This window comes from Triplophysa dalaica, chromosome 1, assembly GCF_015846415.1.
Source record: "Triplophysa dalaica isolate WHDGS20190420 chromosome 1, ASM1584641v1, whole genome shotgun sequence".
In the NCBI taxonomy this organism is placed as follows: Eukaryota; Metazoa; Chordata; class Actinopteri; order Cypriniformes; family Nemacheilidae; genus Triplophysa; species Triplophysa dalaica.
In genome coordinates, this window is record NC_079542.1 from 2805143 (window position 1) to 2829262 (window position 24120).

The 24120-nt window shown below is 37.5% G+C and overlaps 2 protein-coding genes across 2 annotated transcripts; both read right to left on the minus strand.

The window, feature by feature from the left end:
- Nucleotides 1-1035: 1035 nt before the first annotated feature.
- On the minus strand, nt 1036-12963 carry sdcbp (syndecan binding protein (syntenin)). The gene is made up of 11 exons (XM_056756020.1): nt 12799-12963; nt 12292-12394; nt 9686-9797; nt 9496-9602; nt 9024-9185; nt 8454-8629; nt 6466-6637; nt 6272-6363; nt 3537-6099; nt 3343-3434; nt 1036-3170 (listed from the first exon to the last, which is right to left on the minus strand). The coding sequence occupies exons 2-9, from the start codon at nt 12340-12342 to the stop codon at nt 6045-6047; spliced, it is 927 nt and encodes a 308-aa protein (XP_056611998.1). The 5' UTR covers nt 12343-12394; nt 12799-12963; the 3' UTR covers nt 1036-3170; nt 3343-3434; nt 3537-6044.
- Nucleotides 12964-13074: 111 nt separating this feature from the next.
- On the minus strand, nt 13075-18599 carry LOC130417339 (cytochrome P450 7A1). Its single transcript, XM_056742889.1, has 6 exons — nt 18454-18599; nt 17031-17268; nt 15975-16567; nt 14610-14734; nt 14184-14362; nt 13075-14005 (listed from the first exon to the last, which is right to left on the minus strand). The coding sequence occupies exons 1-6, from the start codon at nt 18534-18536 to the stop codon at nt 13673-13675; spliced, it is 1551 nt and encodes a 516-aa protein (XP_056598867.1). The 5' UTR covers nt 18537-18599; the 3' UTR covers nt 13075-13672.
- Between the last annotated feature and the right edge of the window lie 5521 nt (nt 18600-24120).

Below are 24120 nucleotides of genomic sequence, written 5' to 3' on the forward strand. Positions count from 1 at the left end.
ATCTTTAAATGATTATGATAAATAGATATGGTAAAATAATGTGTCGTGTTTAAAATTCCCATGAATAAATATCTATCTTGTGTTATCTTGTAAAGTCGGTAAAGTTAACAAAAATATTCAAAATTAATATTCAAATAGAAATATTCAAGTTTGGTACACTTCTTGGAATTAATCAATGTAAAAGTTGGACATTTAGCCTATAAACACAACTATCAGGAATATGTAGGACTGTCGGCCTCTGGTGTTTATGATTATTTATTAATTCAGCCGTAAGAATCAAGGACCAGTTCAAAATGCCACCAAAAGTGACACAAATATTCAATAAACTGAAGAGAAAGAATACACTCCCAACAGCTCCAGATTATATTCTAATGTACAAACCAGTATAATCTAGAACTGGACAGTGGATATGGAAACAATGGTGTTGAGGACAGTAACAATTTAAATTGGCTATTTAATTAGTCTATTAAAGGCATTCGAATGCCTTTAAACAACCCACAAACTGTATGGAATGCATACTGTATGTCTTTAGTAGCTAATATGACCCATACTTACAAAGGTACAAAAATCCTCTAAAACACAATTTTTTATAGCAGAGAACATAATTTTTCGAATCATCCCCAAGGGGGCGCTAAAATCCCATTCTCTATAGACTGCTCGCCTGCTCCCACCTTTAACCCCTTCTCGACTGCTATAAAAACTGTTAAAATAAACATTACTCCTCCTCAAAAATGTTTTATTTTGATAATAAGTGATAAAAGCCAAATATAGTAACATACACTAAATAATAATTGTTCATGTGACCCGGACAAAGAACTTGTACTGAGCAAGTATAACCCTGGGGTTTATTTGTCACCATTGAAAAGAAAGGTTGCCTCAAGTGAATCGCAATGTCTGTGGTTTTCAAACTGGACTTCTTTGTCAAAACAACTACGCAAAGGATTGTGGGATGTCATAGGCATCGTTTATCATTTCTCTAATGATCATAAACAGTCAAAGTGGTGTTTTTGGCCAAAGAAAGACAGAACAAGTGTGGTCAGTTGTGTCTCTTTATTACTTCCACATCAGTCTCCTAAGTGTTTCCATATACTTTTATCACTTTTCTTTGGGTTTTCCCTGCAGGATTGACCTGAGTGCAGGTTGCACCCACGCCACATAAAAACAACATTAAAATCATCGCAATAATCACAATGTTTTATATCGGCAACAAAATGAGAGCAAAGTTAGCTCTAAATCACAGCACGAACGGATGCTGTAGATAGACAAGAAGTTGTAAATAGGTCTAATAAACAATATTTCTTTAAGAGAAGAAACACCTGATATCAGATGAGCATATAACAGCAGTTTCACAACATTGTGCTGCTCATTTGTAAGCCAGCAAGTTACAGTAAATACAAACCCATTCTGAGGAAGGCAATCTATTGCATTGCTTATATGTACAAAACAAACAAACAAAGAAACAAACACAAACACAACTGATCTCTTAACTCTCCTGCATTTTCATGTACACAACTTTTTCAGCGGTGCATAGATTTAAATGGCTTTCAAACTGTATTTGTACCTGCATTATTATCATTAAAATGGTGTTGGCAAGCTGTTATATATTTTAATATTTATTTTTGTGGGATGTTTTGAGAACTGAGAGGATTTCAAATAACCTTCATGCGTTACATGTAGAGCTGGGTAGATTGCTTATGAATTGTAATCCGTTAATGATTTTGAATTGTATGACGAAATTTGTAGTCAGTAATAATCTCTTAGATTACATATTTATGTTTTTTGGATAACATTTAGATTTCTTTTGATTTTATTCCTATTTGATGTCACATTTATTGAAGCAGGATGATTTTGTAATATTGTGAAAGATACAAATAGAAAAAATACATATTCCATTCTTTATCACTAACAAGAGCCTTGAGATCTTTTAAAAGTACGGTAAAGACAAAAAGCTAACACTCTTATAACTTGCTGTTCGTGTTTACTGATAGTAACAATGAATAGTTTCCTTAAAAATGAAATGGTGTCTGTTAGGGGTGTGACAAGATCCAGTGAGAAGATTATTTTTGATGGTGAATTTTTTTTATTTTTGTATTAAAGATGCCCTGCCCCTTTTAAATTATGTTATAATTCATAAAAATAGACATTCATTAAAGCTGAAGCCGATAAAGATTTTCAGTTGAATAAAATACTATTTTTCATATGTTTCATCACTGAGGATTCCTTAAAAATACTGTAAAAATCTTGTCTTGTTCTTGTGAACACAATCTTGTTTCTCATCTCATTTCTTGTCACACCCTTTGTGTTTATACATTCAGCGGTCAAATGCTGAGTGCCGCTCCATTTTGGATCTCTGTGTTTGATTCCAAACCCTTTCCCTCTCAGACTCACAAACATATATAAGTAGTAGATATGTTAATTATTAAAAACTTACTTACTGTCATTCTGTGAATACAATGAAATCATGTAATCCATAAAAAAGTAACTATAGTCTGATAACAAGTATTTTCAAATGTAGTTTACTCTTATTACGAGTATTTTGGAATCTGATTACGTCATCCAGATTACATGTAATCCATTACTGCCCAGCTCTGCATGCGGTTTTTAAAGATGAAGGAGAATATTTAAAGTAACAGTAGACCCAAAAATTTAAATACATTCATCATTAAATTGTTCATGTTTTTCCAAACCTTAGCGATGCTGTTGAGATATGTGAACAACAAGGAAGTTTGAAGCATCATAAAATGTATTTACTTTTACACATTTAACAGAACAGTCCCACACAACAACAATAATGCTGTTGTACCGTGTAACTTTAGAAGACTTAATATAGTTTATGACTTATTTTTCTGTCATATTAATAGCAGGAAAGTTTGTGTTTCATGGAATAAAGAAAGTGATAGGAGTTTGGAACTACATGAAGATTGAAGATGAGATTTTTTCGGTGAACCATTTTAAAGTAAAACTAAATGTTTTCTCGTGTCTGTCTGTTGATGGTCGCTCTCAAACACATGCACAAAATCACACACAAACGCAAACATCCACGGTTCAAACGCCTCCAAACCAAGCCCTGGTGCAACTTAGCTCCCTCTGCCGTACGATTGCGATCGGAAGCACCTCACACCTCGGGGACAGCGTGATCCATTAGCGACTTCACAATACTGCTGGACATCCTGCGGTGACAGAGAGAATCGAGAGGAAACAACAAAGTAAAGCGACGTCAGATGTTAAGGACACGTTTGTGAGGGGAAGTAAAGCATGAAGAAAGAAGTCTTTTGGTGAAGTGGAATGAATAGAGGCCTGACTGGCACGGGCTTTTGTACATCCGCCGTTTATTTTCCATACCTTTTCATCATGTGTTCAAAGATAACCACCGGCATCACCGTAACCGTGACGACACCCCCACTGGAATTAAGGATGTCGGTGATTTGGGGGTCCTAATAAAAGACGAGAAACAAAAAGAAATGTTCACAGCTCACCAGTCACCTGCTTGTGTTGCATTGAACGCACAAGAGAAAGCACACAAATGGGGTTTTTACCTTCAGTCCAATGATGTTCTGACCGTTGATCTCACAGATCTGATGGTCGGTGAGGAGTCCGTTTCGTGCCGATGAGCTGTCCTTCACTATTGAAGTGATTCGGCTTTTTTTAAAGATGAATCCCAGTTGTCCGCTCATGTCCTTGTGAAGGGTGACGGTTCTCTCCAGTGGTCTGCAAACGGGGACATAGTCTTTCAATGACGGTTTCTACTTTTATTATAAGACGCACAAGCATGGAACTACGCATGTGAAATGTGTCACATTTACATAATGTTTTACAGCATCTCTTTAGTTTTTCAAACTGGACTTCTTTGTCAAAACAACTACGCAAAGGATTGTGGGATGTCATAGGCATCGTTTATCATTTCTCTAATGATCATAAACAGTCAAAGTGGTGTTTTTGGCCAAAGAAAGACAGAACAAGTGTGGTCAGTTGTGTCTCTTTATTACTTCCACATCAGTCTCCTAAGTGTTTCCATATACTTTTATCACTTTTCTTTGGGTTTTCCCTGCAGGATTGACCTGAGTGCAGGTTGCACCCACGCCACATAAAAACAACATTAAAATCATCGCAATAATCACAATGTTTTATATCGGCAACAAAATGAGAGCAAAGTTAGCTCTAAATCACAGCACGAACGGATGCTGTAGATAGACAAGAAGTTGTAAATAGGTCTAATAAACAATATTTCTTTAAGAGAAGAAACACCTGATATCAGATGAGCATATAACAGCAGTTTCACAACATTGTGCTGCTCATTTGTAAGCCAGCAAGTTACAGTAAATACAAACCCATTCTGAGGAAGGCAATCTATTGCATTGCTTATATGTACAAAACAAACAAACAAAGAAACAAACACAAACACAACTGATCTCTTAACTCTCCTGCATTTTCATGTACACAACTTTTTCAGCGGTGCATAGATTTAAATGGCTTTCAAACTGTATTTGTACCTGCATTATTATCATTAAAATGGTGTTGGCAAGCTGTTATATATTTTAATATTTATTTTTGTGGGATGTTTTGAGAACTGAGAGGATTTCAAATAACCTTCATGCGTTACATGTAGAGCTGGGTAGATTGCTTATGAATTGTAATCCGTTAATGATTTTGAATTGTATGACGAAATTTGTAGTCAGTAATAATCTCTTAGATTACATATTTATGTTTTTTGGATAACATTTAGATTTCTTTTGATTTTATTCCTATTTGATGTCACATTTATTGAAGCAGGATGATTTTGTAATATTGTGAAAGATACAAATAGAAAAAATACATATTCCATTCTTTATCACTAACAAGAGCCTTGAGATCTTTTAAAAGTACGGTAAAGACAAAAAGCTAACACTCTTATAACTTGCTGTTCGTGTTTACTGATAGTAACAATGAATAGTTTCCTTAAAAATGAAATGGTGTCTGTTAGGGGTGTGACAAGATCCAGTGAGAAGATTATTTTTGATGGTGAATTTTTTTTATTTTTGTATTAAAGATGCCCTGCCCCTTTTAAATTATGTTATAATTCATAAAAATAGACATTCATTAAAGCTGAAGCCGATAAAGATTTTCAGTTGAATAAAATACTATTTTTCATATGTTTCATCACTGAGGATTCCTTAAAAATACTGTAAAAATCTTGTCTTGTTCTTGTGAACACAATCTTGTTTCTCATCTCATTTCTTGTCACACCCTTTGTGTTTATACATTCAGCGGTCAAATGCTGAGTGCCGCTCCATTTTGGATCTCTGTGTTTGATTCCAAACCCTTTCCCTCTCAGACTCACAAACATATATAAGTAGTAGATATGTTAATTATTAAAAACTTACTTACTGTCATTCTGTGAATACAATGAAATCATGTAATCCATAAAAAAGTAACTATAGTCTGATAACAAGTATTTTCAAATGTAGTTTACTCTTATTACGAGTATTTTGGAATCTGATTACGTCATCCAGATTACATGTAATCCATTACTGCCCAGCTCTGCATGCGGTTTTTAAAGATGAAGGAGAATATTTAAAGTAACAGTAGACCCAAAAATTTAAATACATTCATCATTAAATTGTTCATGTTTTTCCAAACCTTAGCGATGCTGTTGAGATATGTGAACAACAAGGAAGTTTGAAGCATCATAAAATGTATTTACTTTTACACATTTAACAGAACAGTCCCACACAACAACAATAATGCTGTTGTACCGTGTAACTTTAGAAGACTTAATATAGTTTATGACTTATTTTTCTGTCATATTAATAGCAGGAAAGTTTGTGTTTCATGGAATAAAGAAAGTGATAGGAGTTTGGAACTACATGAAGATTGAAGATGAGATTTTTTCGGTGAACCATTTTAAAGTAAAACTAAATGTTTTCTCGTGTCTGTCTGTTGATGGTCGCTCTCAAACACATGCACAAAATCACACACAAACGCAAACATCCACGGTTCAAACGCCTCCAAACCAAGCCCTGGTGCAACTTAGCTCCCTCTGCCGTACGATTGCGATCGGAAGCACCTCACACCTCGGGGACAGCGTGATCCATTAGCGACTTCACAATACTGCTGGACATCCTGCGGTGACAGAGAGAATCGAGAGGAAACAACAAAGTAAAGCGACGTCAGATGTTAAGGACACGTTTGTGAGGGGAAGTAAAGCATGAAGAAAGAAGTCTTTTGGTGAAGTGGAATGAATAGAGGCCTGACTGGCACGGGCTTTTGTACATCCGCCGTTTATTTTCCATACCTTTTCATCATGTGTTCAAAGATAACCACCGGCATCACCGTAACCGTGACGACACCCCCACTGGAATTAAGGATGTCGGTGATTTGGGGGTCCTAATAAAAGACGAGAAACAAAAAGAAATGTTCACAGCTCACCAGTCACCTGCTTGTGTTGCATTGAACGCACAAGAGAAAGCACACAAATGGGGTTTTTACCTTCAGTCCAATGATGTTCTGACCGTTGATCTCACAGATCTGATGGTCGGTGAGGAGTCCGTTTCGTGCCGATGAGCTGTCCTTCACTATTGAAGTGATTCGGCTTTTTTTAAAGATGAATCCCAGTTGTCCGCTCATGTCCTTGTGAAGGGTGACGGTTCTCTCCAGTGGTCTGCAAACGGGGACATAGTCTTTCAATGACGGTTTCTACTTTTATTATAAGACGCACAAGCATGGAACTACGCATGTGAAATGTGTCACATTTACATAATGTTTTACAGCATCTCTTTAGTTTTTCACTGTTCTGATGTGCACAAACTACCTATAGGCCTAACCTTTAATTCTTTTGCACAACCTTACATATTGTTTCCTTTTTTTAAAGTGGAGGTAACATGCCATTTCATAGGTTCTGACTTCTTTACACTGTTAAACGTGCTGGCTTCTAAATACCCTTCGAAGACATAAACGTATGAAATACTACTTTGTAGGTACTCATGATTAATATGAGATTGCCAGAAACTGCGTGTGTTACTCCAGCTTTAACATGGTCAACTTGTCAAAAATGAGTTGGACGTATGACGTAGCATTTCTGTGCTCAATTCCCTCTGCCAGGGTTCGTACAGGTTTCGGAAAGTTTTTTCGAACATGGATTCCCGTTTCGTAACAAGGGTTCTTAGTCCCTTATTGGACAATACTCCCAGAATTGCACGCCCATGCGTCATCCAGCCACGTGTCATCCAGCGAGCGTAAAAGCACTCCCACGTGTAAACCAGAAAGCGTGAGAAAGTACACACCCATCTACGCCGGTTCTGTCATGAAACGTGGTAAGGAGAACCCAAATGCAGGCAGGTACCGAGTGGGTAAAACAAGTGATGATAACAATAACAATGACAAGTACACAGGAACTATACTGAATACACTTAAACTAACAAAGATTTAATATGATACTTGACAACACTAGAATGGATTAACGATTAACATTTAACTACAGTTACTTGAATTTGTGGGAAGAGACATCGAGTACAGGACATGGAATGAACACAAAGACCGACACAGGACAATGAAACATGAGGACTATTTAAAGGGGAAGAAATCAAACAGGGACAGGTGCTGGACATGAACTAATTAACAATCAATAACGAAATGAAAGAGCGGGAAGAGACGCAGACCGGAGAGAGTATGGCAAGCCAAAAGCACCAAAAAGCCTCTCGTTTAAAGCCAAAAAGCCATCGTTTGAAACTGAATAATGAAGCAGTCCCAGCGCTAAAAGATGCAAGACATGAACCGCCACAGTAAGTCAAACTGAGTCATGTGTCCGTGTTTTGTTGGTAATCGGTGTAAGTGCATAATGTAAACAACACAAACTTTATAGTGAATCAATGCGATGATGTATTGTATGCTCGTGTTGTAGTTCTGTCTCCCTGCACGCCTTCAGGTGCTCGTCTTTTTCCGCCTTCAGGTGCTCTGTCTTTTATAAATTTGAACAAACTAAATACTCTTAAATAAGCCCCAAAAAGCAGTATATGCATTTTATAACAGCTAAGGCATTGTGGCACGACGCAAAGTTTATTGCTTTTATAAAATGATTTTTTAAATACCTAGCAAGGTTTCATAAAATATCGAAAATAAAGTGATCTTTAGGCTATTTAATGCGGTCAGCAGATAAAAATGGGGGTATTTTATAACGGCTTAGAACTCGGCACAACCAATCAGAATCAAGGACCAGAACTGATCTTTTAAAAACACTCTATAGGTACTCAAGATTAATATGAGATTGGCAGAAACTGCATGTGTTACCTCATCTTTAAGGATGACCATTTTAGCAGTTCAAGCATTGCATCACAACGTTTCTAAAACTGCACAGCACACGCTACTGTGTCTGATCTGTTCATCAATAATTCAGTCTGAAGCATCTGATCCTCATGAATAAAACAGCAGCACTCACCGCAGCTGCAGCCATGCTCCATACATGTTGTGTTAGCGTGTACCTGTCTCGCACGGCCAGCGTGATGCGCTCTGCGTTGGCGTTCTTCAGGACCTTGTGTGCGTAATCGCTGCTCCAGCCGGCGCACGATTCACCGTTGATCTGCAGAATCTGATCGCCGAACCGCAATCCACCCAGTGCTGCGGCAGTGTTCGCCTGCACCAGCTGCACAAACACACCCTGAAACACACACAATGGCAACGGTCGGATTACTGCAAGAGATTACAGGTCAATGTTTCTGATGAAAACAACAATAAAGTCGAACATATGAAAAATAAATCGTTTACAAGCATGCATAACAACGTTCACATTTCTGAATAGACAGTTTCAGCAGCAACAACATAAACATACGTTCTGTGGCCCAAACTTAACTTCTGGAAAAAATCTATAACTGTTGAATATTTTAGATTAACTGAATACAATTAATACACAATAAAATATGTATATAAATTGAATTGTTTATATTATAACCAAACACAGACCGGACGTTAACTTCGGGCCAATTGGGTGTGTCCGATGAAACCGTTGTTTCTGACTTTGATTTATAATGTTTTAAAGAACAGTAAAGTAATACATTGTCAATGGCTTTGAGACGGAGACCAATCTTCCCATCCATGTCTTTGCAAAGCACCACCTCCCGTACACCCTGTCGAATCTCAGCCCTCTTCACTCCCATGTCATTCCCTGTTATAGGTGTTGCCGCCCAGCTCGCCCCGGACGGCCGGCCCCTGACAGTCTGAAACAAAAGCATTGGCATGCACATTACTCACACTGTTTAAATATTTTGGCAAAGGCCCAGCACCTTGGTAACATCACAATGTAGGCTACTGGTTACACTGGTTTCATTCATGTTACACTTTTTAACAAACTGTAAAGAACCCAATTTGACTATACTGGGTAAAGGAAATGAATCAGTAAAAGTATTTCTTAACAGATCCATTAATATTTCCTCGTAACAATTTTGGGTGAGCTCTACTATGTAGCCATTTACCGTATTGGTTTACTAATTCGATGTACAAATGTACAAACCAACAACGTACACTCACCCCGCTGCTCTGGTCGGGGACAGAAGATGACAAAGTCTGTAGAGCATCTGCGCTGAGGTTTAAACCCATAAATTCATTCAGCTCTGGGTACAACCTGCCTGGCGTGCCTAAACACACAAGCGACCATAAAGAATGATGTAACCTGTTATCTGCTGTGGACATACAGAAGTTACTTATGACTGATTCATACCCATCTCTTCAGTCTTTGACTCATAGTAACTGATGCTCAGCTCTTGCGAGGTTCTGGATGATTCTGGAACAGGTAAGGCTTTCGACGGGCTGGCGGTGGGTGTGTTGTGAGACTACGAGAAAAAAAAAAACATTCAAGGGATAATTTGAGAATAATACTTACACATGCTATGAGCAAGCGGAAGTGGCCATTGTTGCCTTGACAACATTGTGGCAAATAAATCACACACACATCCAAATACAGCCCTTCTTATCATTAAGGTATTTATTCATTCATTATTTCGTATGTAATGTATACTGCATACTTACGTTTGTTAATTAAACTTACTAAACTACGCCTATGTGCTGAGTTGTGGGTAATATCAGCCGTCACAGTGTGCATCGTTCTGCAACTCAAATTTTTCCCGGAAGTAGTAGACCATCCGGGAATCTTTGGAACACTATTTACAACATACTACGATTAGGGACATACTAATTCTGCTTTCGAATACTATCGGGACGGATTGTATGTGGATTGGAACAAAGTGCGTTTCATCCGATGCGCGCGCGGCTCCAGTTAATTTACGGTTTCTGTTTGGCTAGTGTCAAATAATATAACTATTTATATTTTGTTTAATTTATGTTCATATTAATATATATTATTATTTAACAGAATAATAACTGTATTAAATAAACTTTTGTTTAATTTTGTTGTGTGTTCATTTTATTAAATAAACAATTTGTCAAATAGGCTAGTTGCACGAAGCCGCCATATTCGATTTTCGATCAGCAAATGGGGGCAGGATTATTTCCGGTCGTGTTACACTTCGTGGGAAAATAAGGATTTTTGGCCTGCAAATATGAGAGGAAATAAATGCTTTTCATACCTTTCTTAGTCCCCCAACTGTCAAAAATAAAATATCTGTGGAAACGTTCAATACACACACTGTTTTATGCATACATGACTTGTATATATAGATTTCGGTTAACCCCACATCTGCATGGATTATAGAATAAATGAGAGGGAATGGAAGTCTTTTATCATTTATATCACTGATATATCAGTTTCTTATTTTTATCTAAAAAATGTCTTTTCCCAGACAGTGTAACACGACCGGAAATAATCCAGCACACACTCACTGATCGAAAATCTAAAATGTCGGCTTCATGCAACTGACCTATGGGTCCTGTAGTTCGGCCGCATTTTAGGAAATATTATGGATCAATTACATCTAGCGGTTAAGTTTGGTTGCGCAGTCTAAATTCAAAATATTGAAGAGACAAGTTTAGCCAAGTAACGCTTAATCTGGTTTCTACTGCATAGACATATATTAACTAGACGCCTCGTTGAACTGTTTGTGAATGTGTATCAGAAGTTCAGTTGGGGCAGTGTTGGGTGTAACAAGTTACTAAGTAATTAGTTACTGTAATTTAATTACTTTTCCCTTGAAAAAGTAAAGTAAGGGATTACTCATATGTTTTCTGTAATTTAAATACAGTTACTTTTGATGTAATTAAACTAAATACTTTGTTAAATATATGCGTGTGCAATAGTGTTATTGACATCAAAATTGAAAGTCTTACTTTAAAATCTGTGCTTTAATGTATAATTCTCACATTTGTAATACTTTGGTCAGTTAATAATATTATTTATTTGAATGAATTCAATAAGCCGTTTCATGTCTATCCTTGAATCACTTAACTAATCAAGGTCGATGTAGGATATAGAAAGTAATTAGTAATGAGTAACTAAATACTTTTTGGACAGAGTAATTTGGACAGTAATCTAATTACACTATTGAATATGTAATGAGTAACTAGTAATTAATTACTTTTTCAGAGTAACTACCCCAACACTGAGTTGGGGTCACGAATGTGGGCATGCGCAGTAACGTTTGTTTATGTTATTAAGATGAAACCATCTATAAGACATGCGCATAGGGTCACTTCGACAGAATGTTTACTCTTCTTTTTTATTACCGGCTTGAAAGCAGTATTATATTGTTCAAATTTATAAATTTATTGAACGATTTTCCATTGTTGCAAAGCAGGTTAACAGTAAGCTAATTACATTTTAGAATCAACAAACTACAACAAAGGCATGAACAGAAAATAATATAAAGCAATATATAGCATGCATGTATTCTGTACACTATAGTGCCTTATTATATGTACATTTTATTTATACATGTATATAACAGTACCTCTACTTACAACATTATCAATTTTCACAAGTGTACATACAACTGTTAATATGTATATTCTACTATATACTACCATGTACAATGTCTCTTATATGTAATTATTCCCCATTTTCTGTACAATAGTCTTTTATTTTATATCTGCATATTTTAGAATCTTTTAGACTGTAAATGTTATTAAATTGTATTGTTATGGTGTTGAATGTCTGTACTAGAAGCTTCCAACACCAAAGAAAATGAATTGCGTGCAAGCACACTTGGCAATAAAGCTCTTCTGATTCTGATTCTTTAGATTCCCTTAAAGGTTGTTTCAATAATAAATGAACCTTCCAGAGTAAAGCTGCTTTGAAAAAAATCTGCAGCCTTAAGATAGATTCAAATCAAACTGTTTTTATATCAGGGCAGAAAAACCACACGTGTGACCAACCTGGATGAACTTATCCACCTTCATGTCTTCTAGAGAGGGATACAGTGACATGTTTATGATCCTGTTTCACACACAACAGATCGATTTTTCTACAGAAACACAACTGAAATGGAGAGAAAAATCACAATTCATTTAATACATACATACAACAAACAAATAACAGAACAAATGCATTTTTTGTTAATTATTTGCATTACTGCAGATGCGTTTGCATCAGTAGGTGGGCCACAGATCCATCACCACTGCATCACATCAAAACATTTTTAACGAACACTCAACAGATTATTTATATAAGTGTATAATAATAAATATTGAATGAACAAACGTAATGACAGGTGTTGACGCAAGGTTTCGTTTGTAACGCACACAGACATGAATGAGCTTTAACTGAGCACATAAAGCGATTAAAATACCTAAATAAAAAAGGACTATTTTGGATCTTTTTATGGATCACATCGATGACAATGCGTTTTCTGACGCTTGGAGAGGACGATGACGCGGACTCACCTTGACGCATCAACAGAGCATCAAAGGACTGTGAACGCTCTTCTGTCGCGTTGAATTCCGCGACGGACAGATGATTTTCTCGATTTCAGAGGTTTCTTTAATAATGACTGAGTTTAGTCTGGATCTGATCTCAACTGCGAGTCTCATCTGATGCGACTGCGCGAGCGCGCTCCCGTGTGACTAGAACCGCCGTGCGCGCGCGCGACATGCAGAATTTCAAAGAAAGATCTTTAACAGCTACTCCTTTACGCAGGATCAAAAAGGACAAAGTAAAAAAAAGAATTTACGATTGTTTATTTTGTGATGTTTTATTTCCATTTGAATGAAATAAATACTATTTCTATAAATATATAAAGTTGTGTGCTTCTGTGCGTGAAAACCCTTAAAGGAAAAGAAATAAAGCTTAAAGTGTTGGCATGTGACATCCAGATTGGCTTTTACTTATTTAAAAAGGCCCAACACATAAAAATAACAAACTATACAAAAAACAGAACAGTAGAAATGTAAGATTGGTCCAATTTTATAATTCATGTGTCAATGTATGCAGGCATGCTGTCTTTTACAACATCTTTATGAATAGACAAAAGTAACTCCTGATACAAAGAATCAAATATATGATATGCAAAGAAATACATAAAGCGAAAGAAATGAAGGCAAAAATAAACTATTCTAGACCATCAGCCGTTAATGAATGAAATGTTGTGGTAATAATTCACTTGTCTGACATCACTTTATGTGTGTTTTTTGCATGTTCTCTTGATCGAACAAGAAAATGTATTTTATACCAAATGTAACAGCATTGATTGATATAATAACTGATTTTTTGCATAGACAATAAATGGTTTTATTCTAAGAAGACCATTTCCTCTCATCATCAGCCAAGATCTTTAGGTGTCACTTCTAAACCGGCAGTCTCAGTTCTTCTTCTGTATTTAAGTAGAACGTCTCGCGGGGGTGGCAGGATACCCAGACCTGCACGGGTACCATCTGGAACCAGGTCCGTGTTGATGTCATCCAGCTCCAGATCATAGAACCACAGAACCAACATGAGGAATTCCTTTATCTCATTTACTGCGAAGAATCTGCCAGGACACTCGCTGACGCCAGACCCGAACGGAACCAGGAAATGCTTAAGTCGCCGTCCGTTTTTGAAGAAATTACTTTTCCTTTCCCCTTGCTCATTCAGAAAACGGTTGTATTTGAACTCCTGTCAAACAAAAGGCAAATACACAAATTAAACATACAAACCCTGATGTCGGTTAGTCATGTGAGGTTTAGTTAAACGTGCAATGCCAAGGCTATGTGTGCTTCTTAAAGTAATTTCAAATATTGAATCAGAAGTGAAGTACACAGTGTTTGTGTGGAATGGGAGTAGATGGTCTTACTGTTGGATCGCAGTAGATGTCTGGGTCCAGGTGTATGAGTTGGGGGTACAGAGCGATGAAATCTCCTTTCCTTATGGCTACGGTCTCACCCGAATCCAAAGTAAAAGTGAAGTTATCTTTGGCCACACGGATCATCATGGACGCGCTGGACAGCCGAAGGGCTTCTTCAATAATACTTTCTGAAAGAAAATTACATTATTATTTCAATGGAATATGATATTTGATTGTATAAAGTTTAACTAGACGTATAAATCCTATTGCCAACATTTTGAAACACTGATTTTATCCAGCAGTTTTATGCATTTTCCAATGTTTTAACAATGTACGTTTAACTCTACAGATCATGAAGTTCAACTCTGAAGAATTAAGAACAGGCAATTCCAAAGCAGCTATTAATAAATGAACGTCACTGAATCAAAGACATACCGAGTACACTCATAGAATCCAGCTGCTCTCTGGAGAGACAGACGGGTCGGTCCGGATCATTCAATGCTTGACCTGACATAACTCTGTTGATCTCTGAGCGAGCCGCAGCGAGAGCCTCGGCGGATCTGAAACAAACAAAATCAAGAGCCATTCACAGTGTCAAGAGCAGATAGACAACATCTGACAACAAAAGAGAGTCATAGGGACAAATATAAACAAACAATCACACGCAAACACACGCATGTGCACTCACACATAGGTTTCCATTTCTTATGGGGACATTCCACAGACTTCCATTGATTTTATATCAGGTTTATGATATATTCTATCCCCTAACCCTCCCCAAACACCAAACTTAATATTCACACAAACCTTTCTGCATTTTTTTATTTTAAATAGTGGAATTATAATTCTGTATGATTAACAATACATTTTCCCTCATAGGGAACCTAAAAAGTGTCCCCACAAGGTCCAAATCCACTGGAATTACTATCTTTGTGAGGACATTCGGTCCCCACACAGTGATGAATACCAACACACATACACACACTACATTTAAAGTGTACATACACACAATAAACACAAACAAACATACACACATTTAAACACGCACAGCCAAACACATATACACAAAAACACAGTCACAGGCCAACACACACAAATAAACACACACAGAAGCACACACAAACATACACAAATATACACACATTCGCACAAACAAACATACATTTAAACATACACATCATCCCACACTTCGACAAACAAACTCACAGTACACACACAAATACATTTCACATAAAATCTCATTTTAGAGTTTAATAGTCTGACATTTTCTTAATGATTAAAGGGGTCATGTGGCGCGAAGACGTGTTTTTCTCTGTCGTTGGTGTGTTATAAGTTGCCCATCCCTGTATTAGACATGTAAAATTTAAGTGTCAGAACAAAAGATGCAAACCATCTTGAAGCGAATGCTCATCCAGACATGCCTGAAACGCCTTCTGTAACCATGTTCATTGTCTGATTTGACTAAGACCGCCCAAATGTACAATTGCTTTGGAATCTGATGTTCCGAATATGGTAATAGGCGTTACATTTCTGTCACATGCTTGCAGTATTCGACCAATTACTACGCACTGGTGAACTGGCCAATCATAGTACACCTCACTTTTCAGAGCGATGAGCTTTGTTATAAATCTGTGCTTTTAAGAGAGGGGGAGCAAAGAGCAGATACAAACATGCACGTTATGTGGAAAATACAGAGTTTTTGAACCTTAAAACGTGTATACACATCGCATTACATCTAAAACAAACCATAATATTCGCCGTGTCATATGACCCCTTTAACACCATGATGTGCTAGTTCACCTCAGTGTGTAGTACAGGCTCCAGAAGGCTGCCGGCAGTGTATTAGCCTGTGACGCCCACACCATGCACACGTGCGTGCGCGCTTTATCAGTCTCATCCAAATGCATGAGGTCAAACACGTCCATCCTACGCTGAATCAGATCCGAGATGCAGTTCCTGCGGTGAAGCTCATCATGCAGAAGTTCCTTTGCTAAAGCTTCTCTTGCCCGCCACGCCGGCATGCACAGCCAGATGGGAACACCCGCAGCCAGCGCAGGGAACGCCCGATCAAACACTAGAAAATCCTGAGCTGCTTTCTGCATGGACGATTTTCCGCAACCCACGCCATCACACGGAAGGAGCCCTGCATCCCTCCCGAACAGAGTGAGAAAGCCCGCTTCAAACATGATGCGGTTGGTGAAGTTCTGCAGGCCCTCCTCCACCCAGCCGTGCTCATGCGACAGGCCTCGTTCCAAAACCGCCTGCAGATTTCCCAGCATGCTCTGCGCCAGCTCCTGCAAGGGCAGACCCTGAAGCGTTTGTCTGAAGATTGAATGAACTTCTCTGTAACTCCCACTGAAAACTGGAGAGGTGAAGTCAGGGTGGCCAAAGACCTGCCATCGAGAGAGACATACAGTGTAAAGAGTGTACTATTAAGCAGTGACTGAAAATATGAAACAAATGCAAATGTGTATTTTTCTTACTTCCAACATTGCCATTTGAGAAACATTCAGGGCATTTTTCAGATATAATTCATCAGTATTAAAGAATTTAGGGGATACTTTCCCGGTCAAGGACAACCATTTATCAGAAAACAATATTTCAGTATACATATTTACAGCTGTTCTTTTGTCTACAAAAGTCATTTCAAAGTCTTTATGAATCATGAAGCATGTCCAGACTTTTGACTTGAGCAATACTAGGTTATATTTTCTTTTATTGTACCCGAAGACTTCCGTGAGTTTCTCAATAAATCCAAACAAGTAAGTGCTTGTTAAAACACATGCATGTGTGCAAAAGGAATCAATAGCATACATTTGGGTTAAAGTATACAGATATAATCATTACATAAATTACCCGCTCTGAGAACCCCATAGCAAACTTCTGGAAGTCCAGATTTTTACTCTGCCGCACCACCAGAGAGAGTGAGAAAGGGTCAGTGATGAAAGTGAAATACTTTCTGGCGATCTTACACGTGAAGACATCGCCGTATTTCTTCCGAGTGTCTCTTATGAAGCCTAAAGGGTCTCTGGCGTAATCCAGAGTGACACCGATGAAGGGCAAACCGCTCACTAATGGAGGCTCTCCCGTCCTTCTGAAAACACAAACACACGGTATTATTATTACTACTATAAAAAATATAACACGATTTTGAGCATAGTGTTGACAGTTTAATGTACACCATTACAAATCTTTCCTTTTCTTACATTTGAAGAACGGGTCTATTAAGCACAGTTTGATTAAAACACTTCTTAATACAAAAATGTAAACAAACAATATGAAATGCCTTGAACAATAAGAAAGATAATGAGCTACTAAAAACAAAATCACTTGACAAAAGTAGATCCCTGAAAGATTTTCACAACATATATTTTTATACAAACTTCAATGAAAGGATATATATTCTAATGCAAACTTGCCTAATTTTAGATTTTAATAAAATATTGTTTTATATAGATTTGTTGAAAGTATAAATGCAACGAGGACGTGTTCATTTTAATCCCAACACACCCAAAACTGTATTACTGAAATCTGAAAGAGTTTAGATTATAATGATATATTTTGTGCTCCTGTCCTAATTTTGAAGATCTTTGGGTTGCATTTAAACATTTTGCAGACGCTTTTATCCAAAGCGACTTACATTGCATTATTCTATACATTTATACATAGGTTTGTGCAATCCCGTGGGTCGAACCCACAACCTTGCGTTGTTAACGCAATGCTCTGACCACTGAGCTACCTCATGAACTTGAGTCTACTTTAACCACTTCGGATAAAGGAAATGTAAACACTCAGGGTTGGAGGGTGGAGAGAGGATCCAGTGGACAATGAGTTACACTGTACCAGTTCTGTTGTTCTGAAATAGCCGGAGACCAAAGAAACGCGTTTGAACTCAAAACGCATAAACATCCCCTGACAGCATCTTTTACACTTTGAAAAACGTCTGTACAAAATAACCTATTCAATGCACAACAGTTATTGCATTATTTCAACGGTGTATTTTAACATAATTCATCACTAAATAAAACTCTTCTTGAGAAAAATATGTCTTATCTCTTATGCGTAATAGAATCGCTCAACTCCGCAACAATTCGCTTTATAAAGACTTAACACAGCCAAACTTGTACATTCTATTCAGTTACATTTATAACATTAAGATTCAATTAACATTTAGATCATGTAGCCTACACGCGTATGTATCAATTCGCTCTTTATTCTTTGAAGTCGTGATGACGGTAATCTTCTCGAGAGAAGTTTCGCTTGTGAAAGTGAATCTCACCTTTTCCGCCAGTCTCCACATATCCACACTATAAAGAGAGCCAGCACGACGACAGAAATAATCACGATAAGAAACGATGCCATGTCGGGTTTTAGCTCTGTTCTTTACATGTTTTGCGCTGCTCCCGGACCTCGCGTTGTCTTTGGACGCGCCCCCGCGGTGCTTGACGCAACCAACGCGACCCAATAAACTCACGCGATTATAATGTACCAACTTCCTCTGGGCTTCTTTTTCTTACTACATCCAAGAGCTACAGTTAAACAGAAAAGTCTTTCCAAATATAGGACACGTCTAAATCTATTAAAATCTATTAAATACAATAAATAAATCGTCCACTACCATAGCAAGATTTTTTTCTTTTAGATTTTCTTGTTCTGTTGAACACAAAATAAGATATTTTGAAGAATTAAGGAAAACAAACAGTTGTGGAGCACCTTTGACTGCCATTCAATTTTTCCCACTATGGTACTCAATGATGTCCCAGAACTAAAAATGAGTAAACTTCTTCCATATATCTCTTTTTGTGTTCATCGGAAAAAATAATTTACAGTTTTTTTCAATTTAATTTTTCCAATACTTTTAACAATTTTTTAACAACATCTGGCTGTGTGGGCAATACAATTAAAACATTTCTTCTTGCTTCGACACAAAATGCATCCATTTAACACAAATTTAACTTCTTGAACACACAAGCTCAACCAAGACCAAAACCATATATTTTAACTGCCAAATTTACAAATGCTTTTACACTGTTTGTCAGAACAGATAACATCATGTTCTAAACCTAAGTAATATTACTCCAACAATAATTGTGAGTTTGGAAACAATAAGTTGTCTTTATACTGTAATATCCCACACTATTTATGTAATCAAATGTATATGTTCCTTTACACATAAAAAATGATGGATATGAATTTTACATTAGGAAGGGGTCCCAGGTTCATCTTACAGTGATGTTCAGTCCCTCACTTTACATGTTTATGACATATAGACTACATGTGATATATATATATATATATATATATATTTGCATACCTTCAATTTGCTTTTACTCATTAGCAATGGAATAAAATACGGGTGATATATTTGTGTTCAGCTGTTCACGGTAATACGTAACTTTACAGTTTTTAACAGACGCTGGGACACATTTCTCAATACTTCGGTCACTATTGCAAAACTCTTCACACAGTGAGCACAACAGAAGTCTATGTGGGCTAAACTGAGGATCAATTATCATTGCTTTGGCACAAAATGCATTCAATGACTAGAATCAAATGTCCTGAATTCTTTTCTCACAAAGACACAACAACTGCCAAAACTTTTTGTACGTACAGGCATGGGCGTAAATCCCGGGGGGGACGGAGGGGACATGTCCCCCTCTATCCGAGGGTTGTCCCCCCCTCGATCAATTAAATTCGCTATTGTCATAAATATATAAATGTTTATCTAATCTAATTGTGTAATTAGTAGAAAATACAAAAGCAAAAATGCGTTTTAAATTTAGAAACTGTTGAGTTCCCCCTCCTCTGCCTCTCAAAATGGTTTGGCCCAATGCTGATCTCCACTTTAATCTCACCTGCGCATTGCGCAACACATTCAAATTAGGAATGTTCAGCAGTGGTTGTTGAACTCAAGTAAGAAGGATATTGTATTCACTTTAAATGAAGTGATTCTCTTTAATGTAATTGATGCTGATTCATTACAGTTTTTCTCAATTGTTTACACACAAATTCTGGTACTTGAGACACAATGACCACAACATGTAACTAATTCACCAACCCCATGAACCAATTCTGCTAAACTACAAGCACAGTTCCTTCTTTACACTCAAATTGCAGTTCTAAAACACACTTTTTTCAAAACACTACACACAATTCTCTGCTTTTGGCACAATTTTCATGCAGAAAATATCTTGTTTTCATAAGGAACACACTGCCATTCAAATATGCACACTGACTTATCACAAGGGCAAACACCCGTCACACAGATTTACAATTAGCAATCAGAGCTTTAGCATAAAAGGGCAATATGTGCGCTCTTCTGTTTTGGAGCAATGGATAACAACATTGGAAACAGAGTCAGAGCCTGAGGAGTAAGAGTAAGAGGAGGAGGAGGAGGACGGGGAGTACAAGTACGAGGATGAAGAAGGCCAATGACCGTAATCTCTGATGAGATCCGAGCCACTTTGGTTGATCATGTGGTCAACCATGGTCTAACAATGAGGGAGGCTGGGCGAAGAGAACAGTCACATTTGAGCAGGTACACTGTAGCATCAATCATATGGACCATGTCTTGCGCAGAAATCATCTCAGGATGAAGCAGGTCTACAGGGTGCCATTTGAATGCAATTCATAAAGAGACAAAGAATTGCGATATAACTATGTGCAAGTGAGTCCCACAATTGATGCATACTCTCAACACTGTATACAGTAAATTCTTCTGTTGTTTTGTATGTAGTGTGTGTGCAACTTTATGTTGGTCGGGAATGGGACGAACTGTGTACATTGTTTTTGCGGGACAAATAAACTACAATTTTACCGTGTATTTGTGTGTTCTGAGTATAAAAACAATATTCTCAATATTTTACAACACACTTATGTTTGTACTGTCTGCAGTAAGTGTAACACTATACCAAAAGAAGGGCTAAGTCATTATGTTGAATGGAGAAGAAGTGTTTTAAATTCATCATAGTGTTTTACATTGAGCACATCAGTGTTCAGCTGGTTCTTATAAATGTCTATACATATGATGGTTTGTGTGTGTCATTTGAAAACAAACTCCCATTTTGAGAAGAAATAACATTGTTTTGAATGTAAAGTTTCATTTTGCAGGAGAATTGAGGGGTTTTAGCCATTGTGTGTGTTTTTTTGGATTTGTGTGTAGAGTTCTGAGAATATGAGGCATGCTTTCAGAAAATGTGTGTAAACAATTGAGAAAAACTGTAATAAATAAGTTGTTGCAAAAATGCTGATTACCGATGTATTTTTCCATGAATCTGCTATGTTAGCGATTAAAACGTTACTTAGCTAGTTAACGTTAGCTTGTTACATAGGACTTCACGCCGAAGCCGTTTCGCATTCATTGTTATATTTTAAGCGACCTGGCATGATGTGAACATTAACCGCCAATTAGCCACCGATCCTGCCATTCAGGTCCCGTGTCACACACAGCCGCGAACATACCGGTTACAGTTTTGTGATGTTGGCACTGTATCTATCGTCCACTAAAGGTGCTCAGCGTTCATTCAGCTGGAGAAGATCGTTTTCTCAGCATCTAATGTGTGCAGAATGTGCGCGGCGGATAAGATAAACATTCAGTTTACTGAATCTCGGGCGATTCATCAACGAGTACAACACAGAATTTAAGTTTGTTTGGATACACGAACATGAACAAAGTTTGTTAGCGGAGATTGGGCACTACAGGGGAAAATAACAACCACTCAATAATGTCGATGTACGGTTACTTTGTCAAACAATGTTGCAGTATAAAGCAGGATAACATTTTAAAAGTGTTTAAAAAAGTGACTCAATGTCAACATGTAGTATCATGGGTAGTTCCTGAAAAAACATATATATAAATGGAAAAAGCTTTACTGTTCACATTCAGTTCAGTTATAATATGACTGCAAGTCTGCATGATAAACCTATAAACCTAATGCATATTGTCGCTTAGTGTTGTAGTAAGTACAATTTTGACTGTATTATTTGTGTCCCCTTCAAAAATTGCTCTTGAGAAATTTGATATGTATTGCCCCCCCCTACTGTTAAATGAGATTTACGCCCATGCACAGGCCAATTTGCACATGCTTACATACTGTTTTCAAAACTGTTAAACTTATGTTCAAACAATAACATAATACAAAACTGAATAACACAGCAATTTGCTACATTTCTACAGTAATATTTTACCGTTTTTGCCCGTTGCTTGAACACATTTTGCAAAACTTCGCTCATTTTGCCAAAACTCTCTACACACAAGTAAATATGACACAACACTGGGAAATATACCATTCACATATGTGTCAAATTGAAACTCTACTATCAAAACCTAACATTCCTTTGTCAAAATGTAACTCTGATGACAAAATGACACATACTTGCATCATATGCATACACTTTCAGATCAGGGGGAACACAGTAGTCTAGTTTATATAAAACACTGCAGTCTTAGATTTTCACTGTTTATTCAGAAGGCATATTTTCAGGAGGCACATTTTCAAACAACCAGAAAAGGAAATAGGCCGAATCAATATTGAACATTGCAGTAACATGAATTCAGATTAAGCAAAAAAATAAAATTAGAAAAAACACTATACTGTAAACACAGAAAATCATGGCAATTGTGCATATGTGGGCTCATGAATCCCGCCGTCTGTTGGAGTCTGGCCACAGGATCTCATCAACATCGCAAGCAATGTTTTCTCTCGCTAGGCACCGTTGAAAATATCCCCTTGCATGTCGAAACCATCCATGGATTGCTGTCACCTGAATGTTGCAGCAGGCCCGTTCCATTGCCTGCAGAAGAAGCATGCGGGCATGTGGATGGCGGTCATATACACACCATCTCCAAGCCAAAAAGAATTCCTCTATAGGGTTTAAAAATGGCGAGTAAGGGGGAAAGTATACCACTTCAAATTGATTGTGGTTGGTGAACCAGGCCTGGACCAGAGCAGCCCGATGGAAACTGACATTATCCCATACCACCACAAACCTGGGCCGATCTGGTCTGTTCTGTACAACTATATTATGGAGAGCATCTAGAAATGTTCCTCCTCCTCTACCTCTGCCTCTTGCTCTCCCTCCATCGTTGCTTAAAAAGTTCTTGAAATGGCTAAACTGAGGGCTTTTTGTAGCTGGCTGATTGGTGTTCAGTTTTGCAAGTAATGTCTTCAGGTGTGTATTTGAGTGATGGCAATTACCCGATGTGTTTTGTATTTTGGATATATGTGTTTTCCAAATGGCACCCTGAGATTTCATTTTTGAACGAAGTGTCTTATGTATGATATAGAGTGTAGTATGCAGGAGTGTGTTGCATAAAGGAATAAGTGTGTTACAGAATTGCAAACAAAGTATAAAGTTAACAATGTGTTTAAGCTATGGTTGCACTGTGTTTAAGTTATGCTACAAGAAGTTAGGGTTGAGGCTTTGGTGTAAGCATTTGGTTTTAGTGTGTAAGCAATGGGCAAAAACTGTAATGAAATATATTTTAAATCTTAAAATTGAATGCTATAAAATCAATTGGACAATTTTGACCAGCCACAGCAGATTCTCATTGTAGATGAACATCTACACAGGTGTTACTCTTTCAATTTCATTACAAAATGAGACAACTGCTGAATAGGTTTGTACTGTGATGTTAACATGGACCCAGCCAGAAATAGAGAAGTGGCTGAAAGACAATGTGGCATTTCACCACTCCCGTGCAGTCACCGAGTGGTTTCCTCCCACCTTACTCTCCATTCTTCAACCCCATAGAGGAATTCTTTTCCTCACGGAGGTGGAAGGTTTATGACCACCATCCACATGATCAAATGTCCCTCCTGGATGCAATGAATGCTGGATGCATGGACATATCAGCAGAAGATTGCCAGGGATGGATCAGGCATGCCAGAAAATTCTTTCCTAGGTGTATTGCCCTAGATGACATAAGATGTGATGTGGATGAGAA